Source organism: Sturnus vulgaris, chromosome 6 (genome assembly GCF_052056855.1).
Source record: "Sturnus vulgaris isolate bStuVul1 chromosome 6, bStuVul1.hap1, whole genome shotgun sequence".
Taxonomy (NCBI): Eukaryota; Metazoa; Chordata; class Aves; order Passeriformes; family Sturnidae; genus Sturnus; species Sturnus vulgaris.
Genome location: NC_142248.1, coordinates 46,102,766 through 46,124,348, shown reverse-complemented (window position 1 = coordinate 46,124,348; position 21,583 = coordinate 46,102,766). Strand labels below are relative to the sequence as shown.

General features: G+C 54.4%; 1 protein-coding gene across 2 annotated transcripts; it reads left to right on the top strand.

The window, feature by feature from the left end:
- Positions 1 to 1,002: 1,002 nt before the first annotated feature.
- Positions 1,003 to 19,998, top strand: FRMD6 (FERM domain containing 6). 2 transcript variants are annotated; one of them, XM_014885905.2, is made up of 15 exons: positions 1,003 to 1,090; positions 2,830 to 2,938; positions 9,008 to 9,193; positions 10,046 to 10,136; positions 10,266 to 10,345; positions 11,062 to 11,138; positions 11,646 to 11,832; positions 12,735 to 12,890; positions 13,424 to 13,489; positions 13,578 to 13,646; positions 14,310 to 14,484; positions 15,933 to 16,268; positions 16,343 to 16,468; positions 17,150 to 17,241; positions 17,324 to 19,998. In XM_014885905.2, exons 3-15 carry the CDS (start codon positions 9,095 to 9,097, stop codon positions 17,606 to 17,608), a joined length of 1,839 nt encoding a protein of 612 aa, XP_014741391.1. In that variant the 5' UTR covers positions 1,003 to 1,090; positions 2,830 to 2,938; positions 9,008 to 9,094; the 3' UTR covers positions 17,609 to 19,998. The 2 variants fall into 2 exon arrangements, with proteins under 2 accessions (XP_014741391.1, XP_014741390.1); XM_014885904.2 differs by having other exon boundaries at positions 10,266 to 10,408.
- The last annotated feature ends 1,585 nt before the right edge of the window (positions 19,999 to 21,583 follow it).

The window sequence follows — 21,583 nt, the reverse complement described above, 5'->3', positions numbered from 1 at the left end:
GGAGAGGGATCCGTGTGTGCATCAGCTCCAAAGGGTGGCCAGGCCTCACGTGAGTGAGCCCCACTCACCCTCAGCCAGCTGATAGGGTATCAGTGGGGGGTTTAATGGGAATGGGGTTTAATTCTGCTCCTGGCTTAACCTGAATCCTAAGAAGGGGTTTAATGTGCCAGTGGCACAGCCTGGGATGGGGATACTGGGATGGGTGTGGGGGGTCCCCTACCCAAAGGTATTGGGACCCCACAGAGGACATGATCCCTGACAGATCATAGAATCCCAGGGTTGTTTGGATTAGAAGAGACCTTAAAAACATCTCATTCCAACCCCTGCCATGGGCAGGGACGCCTTCCACTGTCCAGGCTGCTCCAAGCCCCAATGTCCAACCTGGACTTGGACACTTCCAGGGATTTGGGGCAGCCACAGCTGCTCTGGGCATCCTGTGCTAGGGCCTGCCCACCCTCACAGGGAAGAATTTCTCCCTCATATCCAACCTAACCCTATCCTCTGGCAGTGGGAAGCCATTCCCCCTTATCCAAAGTCCAACTCCCTTGGAGCCCCGCTGGAAGGGGTCAATCCAAGCTGAACACCCCCAGCTCTCCCAGCCCTCCAGAGCAGAGGTTCCCCATCTCTCGGAGCATCCCCAGCCCCGCTCCCCGAGGTGCCCGCAGGAGGATGCTCAGCTCAGCTCAGCTCAGCTCCGGGGCACGTTCGGGCGCCTCAAGCCCCGCAGGGACGGTGCCCGTGTGCCCTCCCAAGGGATGCGATGCTCCGGCTCTTCCCAGAACCTTTCGTGGGCACTGTGGCAGCGGCTGCCCGGCTCCCCGCTCCTCCTCCGGGGCCAACACTCTGCCCTCCTCCCCGGGGCCATCCCGTTCCCGACCCTTTCCCCGCTGTCCCGGGCACGGCGCCGGGGCGGGAGGCGGTGCCGGTGCCGCTCGGGGCGGTGCGGGGCGGCCCGGGAAGGGGCGGGGGCGGCGGGATGGGCTGGGCTGGGCTGGGCTCGGCACGGCTCGGCTCGGCACGGCGGGGTTCGGCACGGCTCGGCTCGGTTCGGCTCGGTTCGGCTCGGCACGGCTGGCTCCCGCAGCCGCAGGTAGGTGCGTGCCCGGCGCCCCGTACCGCGCTCCCGCTCGGCTCAGCCCGGCTCGGCTCAGCCCGGTTCCGCTCCGTTCCGCTCGTTTCGGCTCGCTTTGGCTCAGCCCGGTCCGGCTCGGCTCGCCCCCGCGGGTGGGCCCGGCGCGGATCCGCTTGTTGCGCTCGGGGGCGAGTTGGAGCCGGAGCGGTGCGAGCGGCCCCGGCTGCAGGAATGCGAGTCATTTCCTCCGCCCGCCCGCCCGCGGGAGCTGCGGCTCTGCCGGAACCCCCCCACGGCCCCCGACAGCCGCGACACCGCCGCGACACCGCCGCGACACGGCCACGGCCACCCCGGACCCGCTCCGGCGCAGGGCGCGCTCGCCCACGGGACCCCTCGCCCCTGGGTCGCACTCGCCCACGGGTCCCCACATCTCCGGGACCCCTCGCTCCTGGGTCTCACTCGCCCGCAGATCTCCTTGCCTCTGGGTCACACTCACCGTGGGCCACCTTGTCCCCTCACCCACTGGTCTCTCTCACCTCTGGGACCCTTTTCCCTGGGTGACACTCACCCACAGGTCCCCTCACCCATGGGACACTTTCCAGGTCACACTCACCCACAGGTCCCCTCACCCATGGGACAGTTTGCTTTCACGTCACACCCACAGGTCCTCTCACCTGTGGGTCCCCATCATCCATGGGTCCCCTCATTCCTGGTTTACAGTCACCCATGGGTCCCCTTGTCCCTGGGTTACACTGGCCCACGGGTCACTTCACCCATGACATCCCTCGCTCATGGGTCACACTCACCCACGGGTCCCCTCATTCCTGGTTCACAGGTACCCACAGGTCCCTTTGTCCCTGGGTCACACTTGCCCATGGGTCCCCTCTTGCCTCTGGGTCTCACCCACAGGGCCCCTTGTCCGTGGGCCACCCTCACCCAACTGTCCTCTTCCTCACCCCTGGGTCACACATCCCCACTGTGTCCCCTCACCCCTGGGTCACACATTCCCAGTGGATCCTCTCACCCTTGGGTCTCACATTCCCAGTGGATCCCCTCACCCCTGGGTCACACATTCCCACTGTGTCCCCTCACCCCTGGGTCACACATTCCCAGTGTGTCCTCTCACCCCTGGGTGCTGTGTCCCTGTGACATCTCTTTTCTGTGGCTCCTGGTGACCCACAGGTCCCCTCAGCCACGGTTCCCATCATCTCTTGGTTCCCATACCTGTGATCCTCTCCTCCATGGATCCTCCTGTTCCTGGCTCACAGCCACCTGTGGGACCCTGTTGTCCCTCACCCAGGGGTGCCCCCCAACCCCGTGGAGATGCTCAGGGTGCCAGCTGGCCCCTGGTGGTGTCACTGGTGTCCCTCTCCACGTTTCCCACCGGGAATGCCCATCCCTGACAGGGGATCAATCCATGCAGCTCCTAAGCCGGGCTTTATCTGCCCCGGTGCCCTCGTGGCAATGGGGAAATTGGGGCTGAGCTTTGCCAGGACCATCCTTGGTGTTCCCGTGTCCTTTGTGGGAGTGAGGCACATCCCGACCCTGCCATGCCTCTGGCCCCCCCTGCCACCTTCACTGCCTCTCCCATTCCTGAATCATCCTCTTCCTGCTCGTGGCCAGTGCCTTTCTGGCCACCAGGATGTTTTTCCCTCTAAGCCAAACTCTGCTTTTCCAGAGCTGCTTCCGCGTGGCACTGATGGAGCTTTGCTGCTCTGCCTAATTCTGGGCTGGTTTGTGTTGGTGTTTTTCCACAGGGCTCGCTCTCCCTCTCCGAAATCTTGGATTAATTCGAGCTCTCTTGCCTGAAAGAGATGTTCCGTTTAAAATTCCCAACCCCGAAGGCTTATTGGAGTTTGGTTCTAGGTACTGGATTTTTACTATCGGTTTTTAAAGGGGTTTCTTTTTTTAAAACTGGGTTTATTCAGGCTCTTTAAACCCCGAGTCTGTAAGCAATTATTCCATTACATGAAAGTCAGGACGCTGAGAAAGATTAATTCAGACCAGATGTAAAAATAAATGGGAATTTGAAATTAAGATGATGTCAGTTCCCTCCTGCTAAAAAAAACCACCCGGCAGCCTTTGGACTCCAGATGGAGTATACAAACCATGGCGCTGGTTAAAATATCTGCCTGCTCCTTAATTGAGTTTTATGCTGCTTTTTTTCCCCCCCCTTTGACTGAAAAGTGGGCTTAGGATATTTTTCCCAAAAAGCTTTCCCGGATGGCGGCTGGGGCAGGGAAGTTGATGGAGGCTCTGGCGTGGCTGAGGAGCTTTCCCAGCTGGAAAACTGGAGAGTGGCGCTGCTGAGGGAAGACAAATCTCCCTCTGCCCACCCCAGGATTAAAAAAATCAGGAACTTGGTTTGGCTTTGTTTTGTTGGATTTGGAGCTGGAGGCGAGGACGCCACAGAGGGCAGCAGGAACTCCGGATAGTCCAGGCATGGATTTGAATATTTTGCCATGAAATGGAGCTGTTTTTTGGGTTCTTTGCAAAAAGAGCACTTTGCATCCTATTTCTTTTTTTTTCGCCTCCGTGTGCAGCAAGCACTGCACATTCCCCAGAGTGGGAATGGGTTTGGGCACCAATCCCATATAGAGGAGTGTGCCTGTGAGTGGGATATTGGGAATGGGGCTCCCCAAAAGTACCTCCTACTGGGAAGGAAGGGTTTGCTCGGGGTCACAGCATCTTGGGGGGGGTGTGTTGTTATAGCAAATAACGTAAATATTCCTCGTTGCATATTATTAATATTAATATTTACGTGGCATTATTAATTATATAATATTATACTGTTAATTGCATTTAAAATATGGCTTTAATTTCTAAATAGAGAGCTCCGTGGTTTGGAGACTCAGGGCTGTGCTTTCTGTGGTGCAGGGATTTGGGATGGTGACTCTGGCCCTTGGGGCTGCTCTTTGTGGTCCAGGGATGCTGCAGCCAAATCCCAAGGGATTGATGGCAGCTGCTGCTGGTGTGGGCTGCAGCCTGCCCACGGCGAGGGGAGCAAAGGCAGTGCTCCACATCCACGTGCAGCCTTGGCAGGGATGCCTGTCATCCTGGGAGTGGGATCAGAGCTCTGTGAGGTTTGGGCTGCTTGGTGCTGGGGGATGGTTCCTAAAATGCCTGGGAATGTCGTGGCACAGGCTCTGGACACAGGCTGGGACAGCTGGGCTGAGCACAACCCTCTCCAACCCAATCTTGATATTGTTCTAATCCCAAAGGCTCAGGCAAAGTTTCCCAGAAGGAAATCTGATGGAAGGGGCTGGTTCTGGAGCACAAGAGGGAAGAGGAAGAGCAGGCATTGTCCCTCCCCTCCCTGGAGCCCTTTCCAGCAGAATTCCATCTCTGTGTCTGTCCCTGGCCGAGGCTGGGACACTTTATTTATATTTTAGTGCTCCAAAGTCAGGGAATGAAGAGGCCTGGGGTGGCTCTGCTGTGGGTTGGATGGAAAATCAGCGCTTCCAGGCTGGATTCTGCTCCCTGCATGACAAGACAGGCAGGGGAGCAGTTTCCTGAGCTGCCATGGCTCAGCCTGTGCTTCCCCATGGAATGTCATGTCCCATGGGGCTCGTCCCTAACAGGAGGGGACATCACCCCATTTTTAGGCTGATCCACATGGCCCAGCCATCCCTGCCCGCTGCAGTAGCCAAGGGGGAGGAGGATGAGGAAGAGGAGGAATGTTGAAGAGGTGAAGACTGGAGGAACTTTCATTGGAGAGGCTTTTTGGATCCCCCCAGCACTCAGGGGCATCTGCTGGGGCTGGTGGGGGCTGGCCCCCGGCTGCCCAGGCTGAGTTTCCAGCATCCAAATAGCTTTTGTGGTGGATGAAGTAATGGAATATTTATAACTGAGTCCTTTTTCCCAGTGAAGGTCTCTTTCATCTGCCTCTCTTCATTAGGAGGAAACTGTTGAGTTCATGAAGAATTGGAGACGATTTTAATTACGGGGCAACCGCAAGCAGGAATTAATCTGGCTTTTGGGTTCGGAGAAGCTGCATTAAGGGACGGCCCTAAAACTTGTAATAACAGCTCTGTGCATACCTGTGCCTGTGATGTGGGGTGAGACCCACTCCAGACTCTTCAAAACAAGAAATTCCTGCCCTGTGAATTCATCTTCCCATCTCGCCCCGCGCTCTGGGCAGCCTCTGGCTGCGGGATGGCCCCTGCCTACGTGTGGGTCCTGGGCTGGATCCCTTCCCTCGCCCCTGGGCTGCTTCAGGAGGGCTGGAGCAAAAGCCTGGTGATGGGTTAGAATCAGGGAATCGTGGAGTCGTTTAGGTTGGGAAAAACCTCTAGGATTGTAATCAACCATTCCCCCAGCACTGCCACTAAAACGTGTCCCCAAGTGCCACAGCCACACAGCTGTTTCTGATAGGGCTGGATTTTATAGAAAAGCTGATATTTTGGTGAGGAGGGATGGATTTGGATGATGGAGAAATGGACAGGACCTGCCTGGAGGCTCTGGATCATGACTGGGTTGAACGGGAGGCACTGGGATGTCTGGTGGGAACCACAGAGGGACAAACCTGACCCAACCCACGACCATGGGAGACTCATCCACTTCTTTTAAATCCATTTAAATCCACGGAGAGGGAAAAACGCTGCACATCCACCCAGCCTCGCTTCACATGCACGGAATCTGGAAGAAAACCCCACCTCATCCAGCAAGTTCAAGCCATGTTCAATCCCCACCCTGGATTTACATCCAAATTTCTATTTCTGACGAGAGCCTGCTCCAGCACCTCCATCTGAAGCAACCCCAGGCCCTGCCTGCCCTCGGATGTGTTTGCAGGACCTCGGGATGAGCAAATCCCTCGCCGAGTCAGCAGCGCCTGCCCCGGCTGCTTTTCCCAGGTTTTTTTGCAGGATGTTTTCTTTGCAGTGGAGCTTTGTGATGGGATTTATCCCGTGGCATCAGCACCAGAGAGGGAGACAATATTCCAGCAGCCTGGGCCTGGAAAACACAGTGGATCGAGGAATTTTCTGGGCATGGCTCTGGAGTCACGAACAGTTTGCAGTGCCTTCCTCTGGAGTTTTAATGTTCTTTTCCCCATAGCAGGGAAAACACGGCTGGAAGACCTGGATCTCCTCACTCTGCTGATCCAAGTCTTCATTCCCAGTGTTTTTTCCAGCTGACTTTGGATGGAAAACCCTTTGGGTGGAGGTTGCTGCTTGGGGTGTGGAGTGATCTGTGTCACCCCTCTGCTGTGGGGCAATCCAGGGGGGCTCTCCCTCCAATCCAGGATCTTTCCAGCTTGGAGCTGGGAAAGCTGGGCTAGATCTTTAAAAGTCCTTTCCGACCCAAACCATTCCATGCTTCCAACACTTCCTCTGGAGCAGCAGTGACTCGGTGAGGGCAGCAGGTCCCCGGGAATCAAAGCCCACATTGTCGGAATGAGCAGCAGATGCTTGGAAAGAATTTGCCGGCGTCTGGCTGGGGCTGCTGCAGGCACAGCACCCTGGAAAAGGCTTTGTGTGTCCCTTCACTGAATCCCTGCAGGGCTGGCAGAGCCCCTGGGAAGCACCTGGAGCTGAGGGGTTCTCCATGGGAGCCATCTCTATGTGGTGGGCTGATGGAATGTTCCCATTCAGCAGCAGGAACTGGGATGTTTTCTATACAAATACCAAAATAGAAGGTTTGGGGTTGGGGTTTTTTTTCCCTCCGATGTCCTGGCTCTGCTGACGCCAGCTCGTGTGGTTGAATGCCTGGTGCTGTGGGACCAATGCAGGCTGCAGGAGGAGGAGGAAATGCAGTGACTGATGTGGGGATGAATGGCCCCAGAATGGCAGAGAGTGACAGGACAAGAGGGAATGGTTTTAAACTGGCAGAGGGCAGGGTTAGATGGGATTTTGGGGAGGAATTGTTGGCTATAAGGGTGATGAGGCCCTGGCACAGGCTGCCCAGAGAAGCTGTGGCTGCCCCATCCTTGGAAGTTTTCCATGTTGAACAGTGTTTGGACCAACCTGGGATAGTGAAAATGTCCTGCCCACGTTGGGGAGAGAATCCTGGTGATGGATTCTCCTGTAGCTCAGCAGTGGGTGCTGCCTGTGGCTGGAATTTCGAGCTGACTGAAGAAGCTCTCGTGCAGCACTGGGGCTTGAGGAGCCCTCTGGGTGGGAGCAGGACGTGGAGGGTGCTGGAGGAGCCCCAGGACACGGCCCCTCCCCGGCCCAGCCTGCACAAGTCACATCACGCTGAGCCCGGGAGCTGCGGGGCCGGGACGTGCCGGATTCCTTCAGCCCCGTTCTGGGCGCTCTGGGATCTCCAATGAGCCCCCAAACCAACCCCGCTCCCGTCGGGATTGGCCACGGGGCGGGGCTGGGCTGCAGGGGTGCACTCATTGCATGGGTGCCATGAGGTTCCAGCTCAAATGCATGGGTGCCACAATGCACAGGTGCTGTGATGCACCCAGCTGCAGTGCACAGACACACTGCATGGCGGTTCCAGCTCAATGCATGGATGCCACAATGCATGGTGTAGGTGCAATGCATGGCCAGGTTGCACGTCTGTGCTGCATGTATGCCATGCACGGCTGCCATGAAGTTCCAGCACAATTTATGGATGCCACCATGCAGTGCTGCCATGCACAGGTGCCATGATGCACGGCTGCAATGCACTGCTGCACTACATGGGTGCTGTGATGCTCCAGCTCAGTGCATGGATGCCACAGTGCATGGGTGCAGTGTGCAGGTGCAGTGCATGGCCAGGAGGCACTCCTGTGCTGCATGTATGCAATGCATAGGTGCCATGATGTTCCAGCTCAATGCATGGATGCCACAATGCATGGTATAGGTGCAATGCATGACCAGGATGCACGCCTGTGCTGCACGCATGCAATGCACAGGTGCCATGCTGTTCCAGCTCAATGCATGGATGCAGCAGAGGGCCGTGATGCACACAGATGGAGCACAGAGAATCCATGAGATACTCCCACCATGCATGGGTGCAATGTGTAGGTGCAGTGCATGGCCTGGATGCAGGGATGCAATGCAGGGATGCAATACACAATGCACCATCCCAAGGCTTGAATGCATATTTGAAATGCATGGGTGCCATGCACGGACACGACCCCTGTGGTGCAGTCCCAGAGTGCCTTGGCCATGGGAAAACATCACCTCCAGATTTCCCAACTTCTGCAAAACCCCAGGAACCACCAACAAAAAGTCACCTCAGGGCACTTTCCCCTGGGCTGCTGCACGAATTCCAGGATTTCGGAAGCCACAGCTTCCATTTAGACCAAAGCAAATATTTGGTGACAAGGGAGACACTCTGCTGTCTGGGTGCCAGCGTAAATCTGGGGTAGGAAAAGGCTGAACTAGGTCAGAGTTTAAAGTCCATCCTCACGGTGTCACGTGGGAATTCGTGTCCTTGTGGGGTAAAGAGTGTTTTGGGAATATTCACCCCCGGAAATGAGAATTTCCTGGGGTCGGTGCTAGGATGGATTTGTTAGCTCTGAATGGCAGTTCCCATCTGCAAATCCCTGTTAGTGCTTGGATTGTTTTATTTCACCCCAGTAAAGACTCAAAACTGGGAGGAAGGATGTTGGAAGGGATGTGGGGATCCTTTTATGGGACCCCACAGCATTTCCTTGCCTTTCCATGGCTGGCAGGGAAACCTCCTGCTTCCAGCACCGCTCCTTGCTGGCCCAACTGGGTTATTCCCAGAGGATAAACTTCGATTTCTTGTAATTATGCCAGAAAAGCCTTTCCTGAGGATTTTCTTCACCCAAGCCGGGAGACTCAAACCGCTGGCTCCGATTTTTGGGGCTGGGCCAAAAACCATGGGGGTGGCTGTGGTGGGGTGGGCTCAGAGGTTTTGGGGGACAACTCCAATCCCATGTGGGGACACGCTGGCGAGTGGGAGGGATGAGGATGCCGCGGGTGCCATTCCCAGGGCTCATCCCTCTTTTTTTTTTTTTTTTTTTTTTTTCCACAGGGATGGCACCCACAGAGCCCGAGGCCACCCCGGCCCGCCGGTGAGGTGCCCCCCACCAGCCACCCCGAGCCCCCTGCCCAGAGCACGATGAACAAGCTGCCTTTCCACAACAACAGAGTCATGCAGGACCGGCGCAGCGTGTGCATCTTCCTCCCCAACGACGACTCCCTCAACATCATCATCAACGTGAGGAGCCCCGCCCCGAGCGCTGACATTTCCATCACCTCCTCCCCCGGGGTTGTGGCTCCACGCCTTGGATTTTTGCTCCTGGCTTTCATTTGGAGCTTGCCTGGCCTTGCCCTGCTGGGGAAATGCACATGAGTTATTCTCCTGGAGGTTGCATCCCTGCACTTCAGCCTCCTCTAGCCCCGGGAATAAACAGAATTTGTTGTGCTTTGGCTCTCTTTGGGATGGAGCGTTGAATGTGAAAATCCACCACTTTATTTTTTTTTTTTTTTTTTTTTTAATTCACCCCCACCCACTGTCGCTTTTGAGTCAGGAAAATGTTGAAATTCATTTCAGAAATCAAAGGCAGTTGTAAAAAAGATGGAGAGAGGTTTGGAAAGAAGCTGATAATGATAGGATAAGGGGAATGGTTTTAAAGAGGAAAGACTTAGATTAGATAATAGGAATAAATCCTTCTCTTTGAGGGTGGGGAGGCCCTGGCACAGGGTGCCCAGGGAAGCTGTGGCTGCCCCTGGATCCCTGGAAGTGCCCAAGGCCAGGTTGGAGCAGCCTGAGATTGTGGAAAGTGTCCAGAGTGTGGAATGAGATGGGGAATGTTCTCATTTCTGCCCTCAGAATTTCTCCCCAGTGCTGGGTTCCTCCACCACCCACTGCTCTCGAGCTGCCCCTGGTCCTCTGAGCATCCCAGCCCTGGCAGAGCTCTGCTCCTGCACCCCACACTTTTGGGGACTCCCCGTGGACACGAGCCCCACAGCCCATCCTGTCACCCCCATCCTGCTCGGGGTCCTGCTGAGGGGTTTGGTGCTCCCTGCCCATCCAGAACTCATTTAAAGGGTTTTTTTTTTTTTACAGGTGAAGATTTTGTGCCAAGAGTTACTGGTGCAGGTGTGTGACCTCCTGAGGCTGAAGGATTGTCACCTCTTCGGGCTCAGCGTCATCCAGAGTAAGTCAGGGGCTGAAGTGTGAAAATTATCACTTTTGGTGACGAGGAGGTCACAGCTCCCCCCGCCACAACTGCCACGGTGGGAGGCAGGGGATGTGGGGATGCTGATGCCACCTCTGTCCCTCCCAGACAATGAGCACGTGTACATGGACCTGGCCCAGAAACTCTACAAGTACTGCCCCAAGGAGTGGAAGAAGGAGGCCAGCAAGGTCAGCGGTGAGGTCTTGCATGGAGAGCTGACGGCAGTAAGGCCACCTCTGTCCCCACCACAGGTCACTTCCAGGACCCGGGAATGCTGCCAAGGGGTGTGGGGGGCATTTAGTCAGTGTGGGACCGGGGGGTGGATGTGCAAAATCACATCCCTGAGGTTGTCACTGCAAATGCCACCGTGTGCCCCAGCTGGGGGTGCATCCTCCGTGCTCCATCCTTGGAGCTCTGGGGCTTTTTTTCCCTCTGATTTTTCTTCTCTTCCCTTATCCTTCAGCAGAATTTTTGAGGTCCCTTCTTCCATATTCTAAAATCAGTTTGGGTTTTTTCTCCCCAGAGCATCTTTTCATTCTTTCAGTGCTCAGGGGGTGGTGTCCAGGCTCGAGTGCTGGTGCTGAGCTGATGGATAATGGTATGGAAGAGGGAGAGCAGCACTGAGGTGTTGCAGAATTCCTGGGATTGTCACACCCAGCAGCACCTGCTTTTTAAAACCCAAATCTCCTTAATTTCCAGCATTTTGTGTAGAAAAAATGGGTGCCAAATCCTTTTGAGGAACGAAAATGCCATCAATGCCATGGAATTGAGGAATAAAAATGCCATCTATGCCATGGTGGGCAAGGGGTGACTGTGCCAGGCATGACCCCAGAGAGCTGAGGTGAGGGGCTGGGGTGTGATGCTGGGATCCTCACAGGATTCCTGAAAACCTCCTCCATTCCAGGGGATCGACCAGTTTGGCCCCCCAATGATCATCCACTTCCGAGTGCAGTACTACGTGGAGAACGGGCGGCTCATCAGGTGAGGCTGTGACCCCAGGCTGGGTGTGACCCCAGGCTGGGTGTGCCCCTGAGCTGGGTGTGACCCCTCCATGGACACCTCTGGGCTGGGTGTGCAGCCTTGGGGTGCTCTGGGGTGTGCTGGACACATCCCAAAAGCTGGGGATGCTTATGGGGGGGGTGCTGAGTGGTTTCTCCCAGGGGCAGTTGGGGACTCTGCCCCCAGGCAGTGGTGACAAAACTTTTTGGGGAGTGGGGACAATGGGTTTAGCACAGCTTGATTTGAGTTTACCTGGGGTGGGAGCTGCAGCTCCTGCTCTGGGGATAAAATAATTTCCAGGGTTTTGGGGACACAGTGGCACCTGCACAGACTTTCTGAGGGGTTTATTCCAACCTGATGAAGTTGCTGCGTGTTTGTGGGAATTGTAACAAATAAGGAAGAGGGAGCAAAAACCCTTTGGTGACCCCTCCCTGAGGGATTCCCAGCGGGTGTCCCCTGGCTGCTCACTGTCCCCCTGTGTCCCCACAGTGACAGGACAGCTCGGTACTACTACTACTGGCACCTGAGGAAGCAGGTGCTGCACTCGCAGTGTGTGCTGAGGGAAGAAGCTTATTTCCTGCTCACTGCCTTCGCCCTCCAAGCCGACCTGGGGGACTTCAAAAGGAACAAGCACTATGGGAAATACTTCGAGCCTGAGGCTTATTTCCCTGCCTGGGTAAGATATCCTGGTGTGGTCCCTGCTCTGAGCTTGGTGCTGGGGTGCTCAGAGCCTTCTGGAGCGTCTCAGTTATTCCTGGTTATAAATAATCCGGGATGGTTGTAGGGATGGGAATAACTGTGGGTTGGGGTTGCTGGGGAATTCCCTGGGAGCTGCAGGGATGCTCTTGGGGGATTCTCTGCAGGCACTGTCCCACCACCATCAGGGGCAGCCCTTTGGGAACTGGTGGCACAGAATCCCAGAATGTTTTAGGTTGGAAGGATCTTAAAGGTCACCCCCTGCTATGGGCAGGGACCTTCCACTGTCCCAGGTTGCTCCAAGTTTCTGTCCAGCCTGACCTTGGACACTTCCAGGGATCCAGGGGCAGCCACAGCTGCTCTGGGAATCCTATTCCAGGGTCTCACCACCCTCCCAGCCAGGAATTCCTTCCCAATATCCCACCCAAATCTCCTCTCTTCCAATTTAAAGCCATTCCCTGTGTCCTGTCCCTCCATCCCTTGTCCCAGTCCCTCTCCAGCTTTCCTGGAGCCCCTTTAAGCTGCTCAAAGCTCTCCCTGGTGCCTTTTCTTCTCCTTCCCAACCTCTTTCAGGGTTTTGTCCCAAAATCTGCCTGCCTCTCCTTTTTTCACACACGTCACTGAGGAATGGTGGACCTGTGCCTGTGTCCCAGCCACGCAGGGAGTCCCTGTGTGACCCTCCCTGCCCCAGCACAGGTGTCACCATGGAATGGGCACATGGAGCACACTTCCCAGCAGGAAATCCTGCTGGCAAGAACTCACTGGCTGCTGTAATAATGTCATTTTTGCCTGGAGGTCTCTAGAACAAAGCTCCAATTTGAAACCACCATTCCCAGCACCCAGCCCTGAGATGGGACAAAGCTTCTCTCCTCCTCCTAACAGGTGGTGGCCAAGAGGGGCAAGGATTACATCCTGAAGCACGTGCCCAACATGCACAAGGACCAGTTTGCCCTGACAGCCTCAGAAGCTCATCTCAAGTACATCAAGGAGGCTGTCAGGCTGGATGACGTGGCTGTGCACTACTACAGGTTGTACAAGGTGAGCCCTGGGGTTGTTGGGATCTTCATTTTGGGAATGTCCTCCCTGAGAAATGCGTGCTGGGTTTTTCTCCTGGGTACAAAGCAGTTTGTTTGCTGGGAGAGCATGAGGTGTTTTAATTGAATCTCAGAATGGATTTGGGTTGGACAGGACCTTAAAGCCCATCCAGTGCCACCCCCTGCCATGGGCAGGGACACCTTGCACTGTCCCAGGGTGCTCCAGCCTGGCCTTGGACACTTCCAGGGATCCAGGGGCAGCCACAGCTTCTCTGGGCACCCTGTGCCAGGGCCTCGCCACCCTCACAGGGATAATTTCTTCCTCACATCTAATCTAAATCTCTTTCAGTTTAAAAGCATTCTCGCTTATCTGTCACTCACTGCCTGTGTCCAAAGTCACTTTCCATTTTTAATTTGGCACATTAAGCATAGAATGGTGACTGGGGTGATTATGGGAGGATCCCTGGGTGGAGGTGGGGTGGATTTATCCACTTCATGCTGCAAACTGTGTATTTAAAACATTTTTTTCTCTCTTAGGACAAAAGGGAAGTGGAGGCCTCCCTGACTCTGGGGCTGACAACACGGGGCATCCAGATTTTCCAGGTAGGGGACTGAATGAAGGTGATGGCTCAGCTCAGCTCCATGCCCCTACCAGAATCCTCAGCCATGGCTCCCTCTGCTCTTTTCACAGAACCTGGATGAGGAAAAGCAGCTGCTCTACGACTTCCCGTGGACAAACGTGGGGAAACTGGTTTTTGTGGTGAGTGCCACCATCTCCACCTGGGGCACAGCTTCCAGCTCTGGGAAGCACAGGAAGGATGTGGAGCTCTTGGAGCAGGTCCACAGAAGGCCATGGAGATGCTCCATGGGCTGGAGCACCATTTCCTGTGGAGCCAGGCTGGGAGAGCTGGGAATGTTCACCTGGAGAGGAGAAGGATCCGGGGAGAGCTGAGGGGACCTAAAGGGGCTCCAGGAGAGCTGGAGAGGGACTGGGGACAAGGGATGGAGGGACAGGACACAGGGAATGGCTCCCACTGCCAGAGGGCAGGGATGGATATTGGGATATTGGGGAAGAATTGTTCCCTATGAGGGTGATGAGGCTGTGGCACAAAGTGCCCAGAAAAGCTGTGGCTGCCCCTGGATCCCTGGAATTGTTCAAGGCCAGGCTGGATGGGGTTTAGAGCAACCTGGGCTAGTGGAAGGTGGAAGGGGGTTGGCTTAAGTGGTCTTTTAGGTCTCTTCCACCCCAAACCACTCTGTGATTCCACAATCCCCAAGCAGAGCATGTCTTGGGGCGGGATATGAGCACGGGATGCTTTAGCAGAGCAAACCATGGGGTTATAACAGAAACCTGCAGCAGGATTGGGTGAGAACTGGAACATTCTCCTCTTTGGGGGCTGCTCCCTCCTTTGTCCCCTCCCAGGGTAAGAAATTCGAGATCCTGCCTGACGGGCTGCCCTCGGCTCGGAAGCTCATCTATTACACGGGCTGCCCGCTGCGCTCTCGCCACCTCCTGCAGCTGCTGAGCAGCAGCCACCGGCTCTACATGAACCTGCAGCCCGTGCTGCGCCAGGTCCGCAGGCTGGAGGAGAACGAGGGTACGTGCTGCACGCCCCAGCCCTGCCAGGACAGGCTCCCTCGTGGTGTTGGAGCCTCCAGGAGCACCTGGTTCTTGTGCCAAAGCCCCGAGCCCGCAGCTCTGGTGGCTGCTCAGGGATGGGTGTGAGCCCTGCTGCCATCCCTGGTGTCCCAGTTCTGCCCCGTGCTTCAGCACGGATTTCCCAGTGTCCCTCGTTCTTGTGAGGTTTTCTTCCTCTCCTTTCCTCTCCTCATCTTCTTTTGCTCTTCCTCTTTCCCTTTTTCCTCCGTATTTGTTTTGCTTGTCCTACTCTTCTGCATCCTCCTCATCTGCCTCAACTTCTTCCTCTTTCTCATCCTTTCCGTCTTTTTCTTCCATGTCCTCCTCATCTTCTTCCTCCTTCTGATCATCATCTTACTCTTCTCTTGTTTTCTTCCTCCTCATCATCCTCACTTTTTTCTTTCATGTCCTCATCTTCTTCCTCCTTCTCATCTTCGTCCTACTCTTCTCTTGTTTTCTCCCTCATCTTCCTTCGCTTCCTGTCTCTTCCTCCTCTTCCTCTTCCTCCTCCTCCTCTTGCTCCTCTGTCACTTTTCCCCTTGTCATGTTCCTTTCTCTTCCTTATTATCCTTTTTCCTCTCCTCTTCTTCCTCCTCTTCATCTTCTTCCTACTTGTTTCATCTTCTTCCTCCTCCGCCTCATCTTCTTCCTCCTTCTCATCTTCATCTTACTCTTCTCTTGTTTTATTCCTCCTCTTCCTTCTCTTCCTCCTCCTCTTCCTCTCCCTCCTCCTCCTCTTGCTTCTCTTTCTCATCCTTCCCCTTCTGTCTTCTTCTTTCTCTTCTTCCTTGACATTTCTTCCTCCTCCTCTTCTCCCTCCTCCTCCTCTTCTTGCTCCTCTTTCTCGTCTTTCCCCTTTTCATCTTCCTTTCTCTTCCTTATTCTCCACTTTCCTCTCCTCTTCCTCCTCCTCCTCCTCATCTTCCTCCTCCTTGTTTCATCTTCTTCCTCCTTGTTTAATCATCCTTCTCATCCTCATCTTCTTCCTCCTCATTTATTTTCTTCTCTTCCTGCTCCTCCTTATTTTGTCTTCTTTCTCTTCTTCCTCAACATCTCTTCTTCCTCCTTGTTTCATCTTCTTCCTCCTTGTTTAATCATCCTTCTCACCTTCTTCCTCCTCATTTATTTTCTTCTCTTCCTGCTCCTCCTTATTTTCTGTCTTCTTTCTCTTCTTCCTCAACATCTCTTCCTCCTCCTCTTCTCCCTCCTGCTGCTCTGTTGGAGGAACAGCCCAGCACAGGAGGTTTGGAGCTTCTGCCCCACCTCCCTTAATGCCATCCCCAGCCGTGCCACCACTCCGGGCTCGTGTGACACCTCCTCCGTGTGCCAACCTTTCCGTGCCCTTCCAGGACATCCAGCTTGCCCTGGGGGTTGTGGGAATCACTCTGACTCCTTGTCCCCCTGCAGAGAAGAAGCAGTACCGGGAATCCTACATCAGCGACACGCTGGACCTGGACATGGAGCAGCTGGAGAAGCGCTCGCGGGCCAGCGGCAGCAGCGCCGGCAGCATCCGGCACAAGCGGCTGTCCCGGCACTCCACGGCCTCCCACAGCAGCTCCCACACCTCTGGCATCGAGGCTGACCCCAAACCCCGGGAGATGGGGCCCGAGGATGGATTCTCTGGTGCTGGTGCCCACCGCAAGCTGAAGACCTGCAGCTCCATGACCAGCCACGGCAGCTCGCACACGTCCGGCGTGGAGAGCGGCGGCAAGGACCGGCTGGAGGAGGATTCCCAGGATGATGGTGGGTCGGGTTTGCCATGCACTGGGGTTGGAGGCTGCTCGGAAAGGGCACAGCTGACCTGTCCTGCCTGGCAGAAATCGAGATGTTGGTGGATGACCCCCGGGAGCTGGAGCAGGCTGGGGAGATGGAGGTGAGCCCCGACATGTGCGTCTACATCACCGAGGACATGCTGCTGTCCCGCAAATTCAACGGGCACTCGGGTAAGGTGGTGGCTGCTTCTCTTCCCAAAATCCCCCCCAGTGCAAGTCATGGCTTTGGGAGCTGGGATGAGATGATCCTTAAGGTTCCTTCCAAGCCTGGGCATTCTGTGGTTCTTTTGGTGTTTGGCAGAGTTAGCCCAAGGTGTCCATTTGGGATGTTGGGAAAAACCCGATTGGGTTGAAGGAGAGATGGGGGTAAAGGAAAGAGGAACCTCTCTCAAATTGTGCCAGAGGAGGTTTGGATTGGATATTGGGGAAAATTTCTTTTGGAAAGGTTTGTCCAGCCCTGGCACAGCTGCTCAGGGCAGTGGTGGAGACTCCATCGCTGGAGGGATTTAAAAGCCCTGTGGATGTGGCACTTGGGGACATGGGGCAGTGCTGATGAGCAGTTGGACTCCACGATATTCCCTGGAGCTGTACCTGCACCCAGAAAGTCACCTGCATTTTCAGCTCTGAGCTGGGAGCTACTGGGAGGTCTTTTGGGATGCCAGGTTCCCTGGGGACAGCTTTGGATGCCATTTTGGGGCAGATTTGGGATGCTTTGTAGGTAATGCTGGTTGCCAGTGGAGCTGTTGGCCCTGCACTGTGCTGAGGGAGCTTTTGTCCCCATGGACAAAGCAGGAGTGGATCCCAAGAGAGCTGAGCCACCCCAGAATAACCTTTGCACCCTCCCTCGTGCAGGACTCATCGTGAAGGAACTCAGCTCCTCCACCTCCAGCTCCTCAGAGACCGTGGTGAAGCTGCGGGGGCAGAGCACCGACTCCTTACCCCAGGTACGTGGGACTGGGGATTTGGGATTCCCCAACCCCCTGGGGCTCCCTGGCAGACCCTGAACCTCCTCTTGGCTTTCCCCAGACATCCTGCAGGAAACCCAAGACATCAACAGACCGGCACAGCCTGAGCCTGGATGACATCAGGCTCTACCAGAAGGACTTCTTGCAGTTGGCCAACCTGTGCCAGGACACGGCACAGAGCTTCACCTTTGGCTGTGCCCACGGCCTGGATGAGGATGGGCTCTACTGCAATGGCTGCCTGGCCCAGCAGTGCATCAACATCCAGGACACCTTCCCAGTGAAAAGAACCAGCAAATATTTCTCCTTGGATCTGACCCACGACGAAGTGCCCGAGTTCGTGGTGTGAGCGTGGGGAGGCTCCGACGCCGCCTTCCCCCCGGCCCTGCAAACCATGGGGAGCTGGAGGATTGTCCAGATGAAGGGGGGGGAATGGGGATCCCCGGGCATGGAGTGGATTCCAGAGGAGTTTGTGCCAAACACGAGTTGTCCTTATTCCCACTGGGAGGAGCACAGCTCGGTTGGAGCCAGCAGGAGCCCACCCGTGTTTCCTCGTGGCCAGGTGGCCTCTCCCCCTCCTTGACTCTGGGGTGGCTGGAAAGTGCCAGACTGTCCTGTTCAAGCCAAGCCAAAGAAATGTAAATAACCCTAAAGGCCAGTATGGGAAGGGAGAATTAAGCAATAACCAGCCAGGGATCTCCAGGCACGGTGATGTTCCATGGAGGAAGGCATGGCCAGCAGCTCCTGGGGCAGAGCATGATCCCAGTTTTTCCAAAAAACACGTGCTGGAGGTCAGACCACAGCAGTCCCAGCCAGGTGGATGATGACTGGAGAAGCTCTCAGAGCCATTTGCAACTTGTTTTTATCTTTTATCTTTTTTTTTTTTTTTTTTTTTTTGAGAGAGCAAAACCCCAAAACCAAAAAAAAAAAGAACCCACCCCCCCCCCCAAAAAAGAAAAAAGCAAAGGAAGACGGAAAAAAATAAGGATAATGCAATAATGCATCTCAAACATTGAATATCTAGAGAATACATATATAAATATATCGAGGTATGTATGTTTATATATGTCTGGATCTTATAGACCCATTTGCATTTTACTCCTGCTCTGAAACGCCTTTTATACAAAGGATCTGCCTTTCTTTCATGAACTCTATCAACAATCCTGGTTTTTTTTTCTGAAGCACTAAGGTGAGAAAACAGACTTTCCTCTCGAGGAGAATGTGCATCCAACTGCCTTGTCCGTGTGGCTCCTCCCGCTGCATCTCCGCTCTCTTTTCTCTTTTCACACGTCTTTAGGTGTCTTACAGCTGGAAAAATTCTGCCAGAGGGTGATGGTGACGTGCTAGGAGAATCCAAGGCTGGTTTCTGAGTGTGTCCCAGGGAAGCCAGACAGCCCAGGTGGAATATTTGCTGTGGGTACCGGAGGGTGAAGCACTGCAGAGTTAATTATCACAGCACAATGCCTTTGTAGTGGATATTTTTAATTAGAGTTTAGCCATTTACAGCCAAAGTTTTGCCATATTTTGATACACCACTATTCTGTTTTTTGTTTGTTTTGTTTTTTTTTTTTTTTTAACTGGAAGCTTTTCTTAAAAGACAAACCAAAAAAAAAAAAATATTATAATTCTTTTATAAATAAGCACAATCTTATTTTTATAAGAAATGTTGGGGGAGGGAGTTGAGAAAGGGGAGCTGGTACCAAAAGAAATGGAACGTAGCTATAGGCACAGTGCAAAAAAAAAAAAAAAATCTCTTGGGATGTTGGGATATGGGAGAGCTGCTGTGGGCACTGTGTCCCCACCCCAGAGCTCGATCTGGCCCTGCCTGAGGGGTTTTATGGGAAAATAATGTCAATATTCAATGTTGGCAGGGCAGGATGGTGATCCCTAAATCATCCTGATCTCCCTAAATCCACACAGGGCAGCTGCAGGGATGCTGCTGGGGCTCAGGGCTGTGTGCCCCACTTGGGTTTAGGAGAGACCCCACCAAATACCCCAAAATCCTTTCTTGGGGTGCTGGGATAACTTTTGTGACTCCAGCCCCCCCATGCACGGCTGGGTTTGCATTGTGTGCACCAGCAGGGTGAATTTCCATGGCATAGGCAGGAAAATTCCCCAAATTCATCCCCAGCCTCGTTTTCCCCCCTCTGCCAGCCTCTGAGTGCTGTCCGTGGGACCTTCACCCTGCAGAAACACAGAGCTGGAGGGAAAAAAAAGGATAAATTATGTAAAGAAATGCTCAACCACTGCTCAGAAACGGGGAGGGGGCAGCCCCATCCCATTATCCTGCAGCCAAAGCTGGAGGGGAGTGATGGAGTTGGAGTTGGGCTACAGCAGCAGTGGGGGGACACAGCAGGGGGACACAGAGGTGCCATTGGAACAGAGGGACACAAATGTGCCATTTATTCCCAGTTTTTCTGCAGGTGGCCGGGGGTGGCCGTGCCCGCCTGCCCTTGGGGGCTGTTCCCCCTGCAATAAGGAGTTGTCTGTCTGCACAAAATAATCCTTTCTGTGAAAGGATCTTCCCATCAGGGCGATGGGAGAGCCCAGTGACTGTGTTGCAAAAGGAGAAAAAAAAAAAAAAAAAAAAAAAAAAAGACAAAAAAAAGACAAAACTCAAGGAAAATCAAATCACGTGAAAATCCCCGGAGGGAAATCCTTTTGTACCAAAATGAAGTTTGTTGTGTGCCTTTTGCAGTATGGCTGGACGTGACAATAAAGTGACAGTTGTTTGCATCACTTTTTGATTCTTGGAGATCTGAAATGCTCCCAGGTTTAAGGGAAGAGGTGGAACACTGCTGAATTTAAGGACAACGTTGCATATGTTGTGTTCTCTGCTCCGGTGATCCCAGAGGGGGAAATCCTGCCTCAGGCAGGGCACTGGATGGGCTGAGCCTTTCAATCCTGATTTTTGGTGATTTTTATGGAAGTGCCAGGCAGCCCCAACACTCTGGAGTTGGGAAGAGGCAGGGGAGAAGCTCCTGAAATAAATGGGAGTACAAAGCGTCCATATTAAGGCTCCTGGTGGGATGCTCAGGGGGGTCCCCAACCTTCAGAAGCTGTGGGGATGAAGGAGTGAACCCCCCATGGTGGAGCCTGTCCCAGCCCCCCAGAACCCCAATCCTGCTCCCCAGGGGCAGGGGATGGGCAGCACTCGGTGTGTGATGAGTCTGCTCCCATCCTCTGCTTCCCTTCCTCCCCTCTTCCTCCTCTGCTCACAGCAGGATCTCCTTAGGGACAGTGGGATGGGGATTTGGGACCCCGAATAGTGGGATAGGGATTTGGGACCCCGAATAGTGGGATAGTGGGATGGGGATTTGGAAAACTCACTCAGGTGAGTTTTCCCCAAGCGAGGGAGCTCCACAGTGATGGTTCAAGATGTGATTCTGAGCAGGATCCTGAGTTGATGTTTCTGGGTGGATTCTCCAGCGTTTGTGGTGCCTTTCTCCTCCACAGCACCCAGGACCACCCTCCCATCTCCCACCGGTGCTAATTAAACTCACAACATAATTGGCCAGTTGTTTTTCCATGTGATTTTGCTGGTCCTGTCACCTCCTTCCTCCATCCAAGGAAAACTGTGGAAGGTACCAACACCCACAGCCTTTCCATGTCCCCATTTCCAGTTTCTGGAGCATCTCTTGATCCTCATAAAAAGTGGATTTATCCTCTCACAGGGAGAGGGTGTGGAGTGCCAGGACACAGGGAATGGCTTCCACTGCCAGAGGGCAGGGATGGATGGGATACTGGGAAGGAATTCCCAGTGGGGAGGGGCTGGGATAGAATTCCCAGAGCAGCTGTGGCTGCCCTTGGACCCCTTGAAGTGTCCAAGTCTAGAATAGTGGAAGGTGTCCCTGCCCATGGCAGGGGGTGGAATGGGATGGGATTTAAGGTCCCTTTCAACCCAAACTGTTCTAGGATTTGATGATGACGATGATGATGATGAAGAGCCTGTTTTCCATGGGGAAGCAGCATCAGTGAAGTTTCCAGAGTGGTTTCTCCCAGCTCACAGTGGCCCTGGATGCAGCCATGTCCCATTTTAAGGTTGAGCCCCTGGATCCTGCCTGCCTTTACCATCCATCCCTCCTCCAAATCCTGGCAGAGGGACAGGGATGGAGATGTGGGGCTGTGCCCCCACTGCCCCCCTCCCCTGGCACCTTCACCGTCCACTCTGCCAGGAGCATCCAGTGCCTTTTCCACAGGCTCCGGGAATAATTACACGTTCCCAGCAAATTCCCTTTGTCCTCCAAAAATATCCCTGGGCCCTGGCGGGGCGGGCGCTGACCATCCGCGGGTCCGGAGCCCTAATTGCTGATTTCTGCTTAGA

Bases quoted from the DNA above. Each gene is read 5' to 3' on its own strand.
- FRMD6 (XM_014885904.2), top strand. From the start codon at position 9,095: ATGAACAAGCTGCCTTTCCACAACAACAGAGTCATGCAGGACCGGCGC. The intron at 10,409-11,061 runs GTCACTTCCAGG...CCTCCATTCCAG, and splicing joins CACCTCTGTCCCCACCACAG to GGGATCGACCAGTTTGGCCC. The intron at 14,485-15,932 runs GTACGTGCTGCA...GTCCCCCTGCAG, and splicing joins CAGGCTGGAGGAGAACGAGG to AGAAGAAGCAGTACCGGGAA.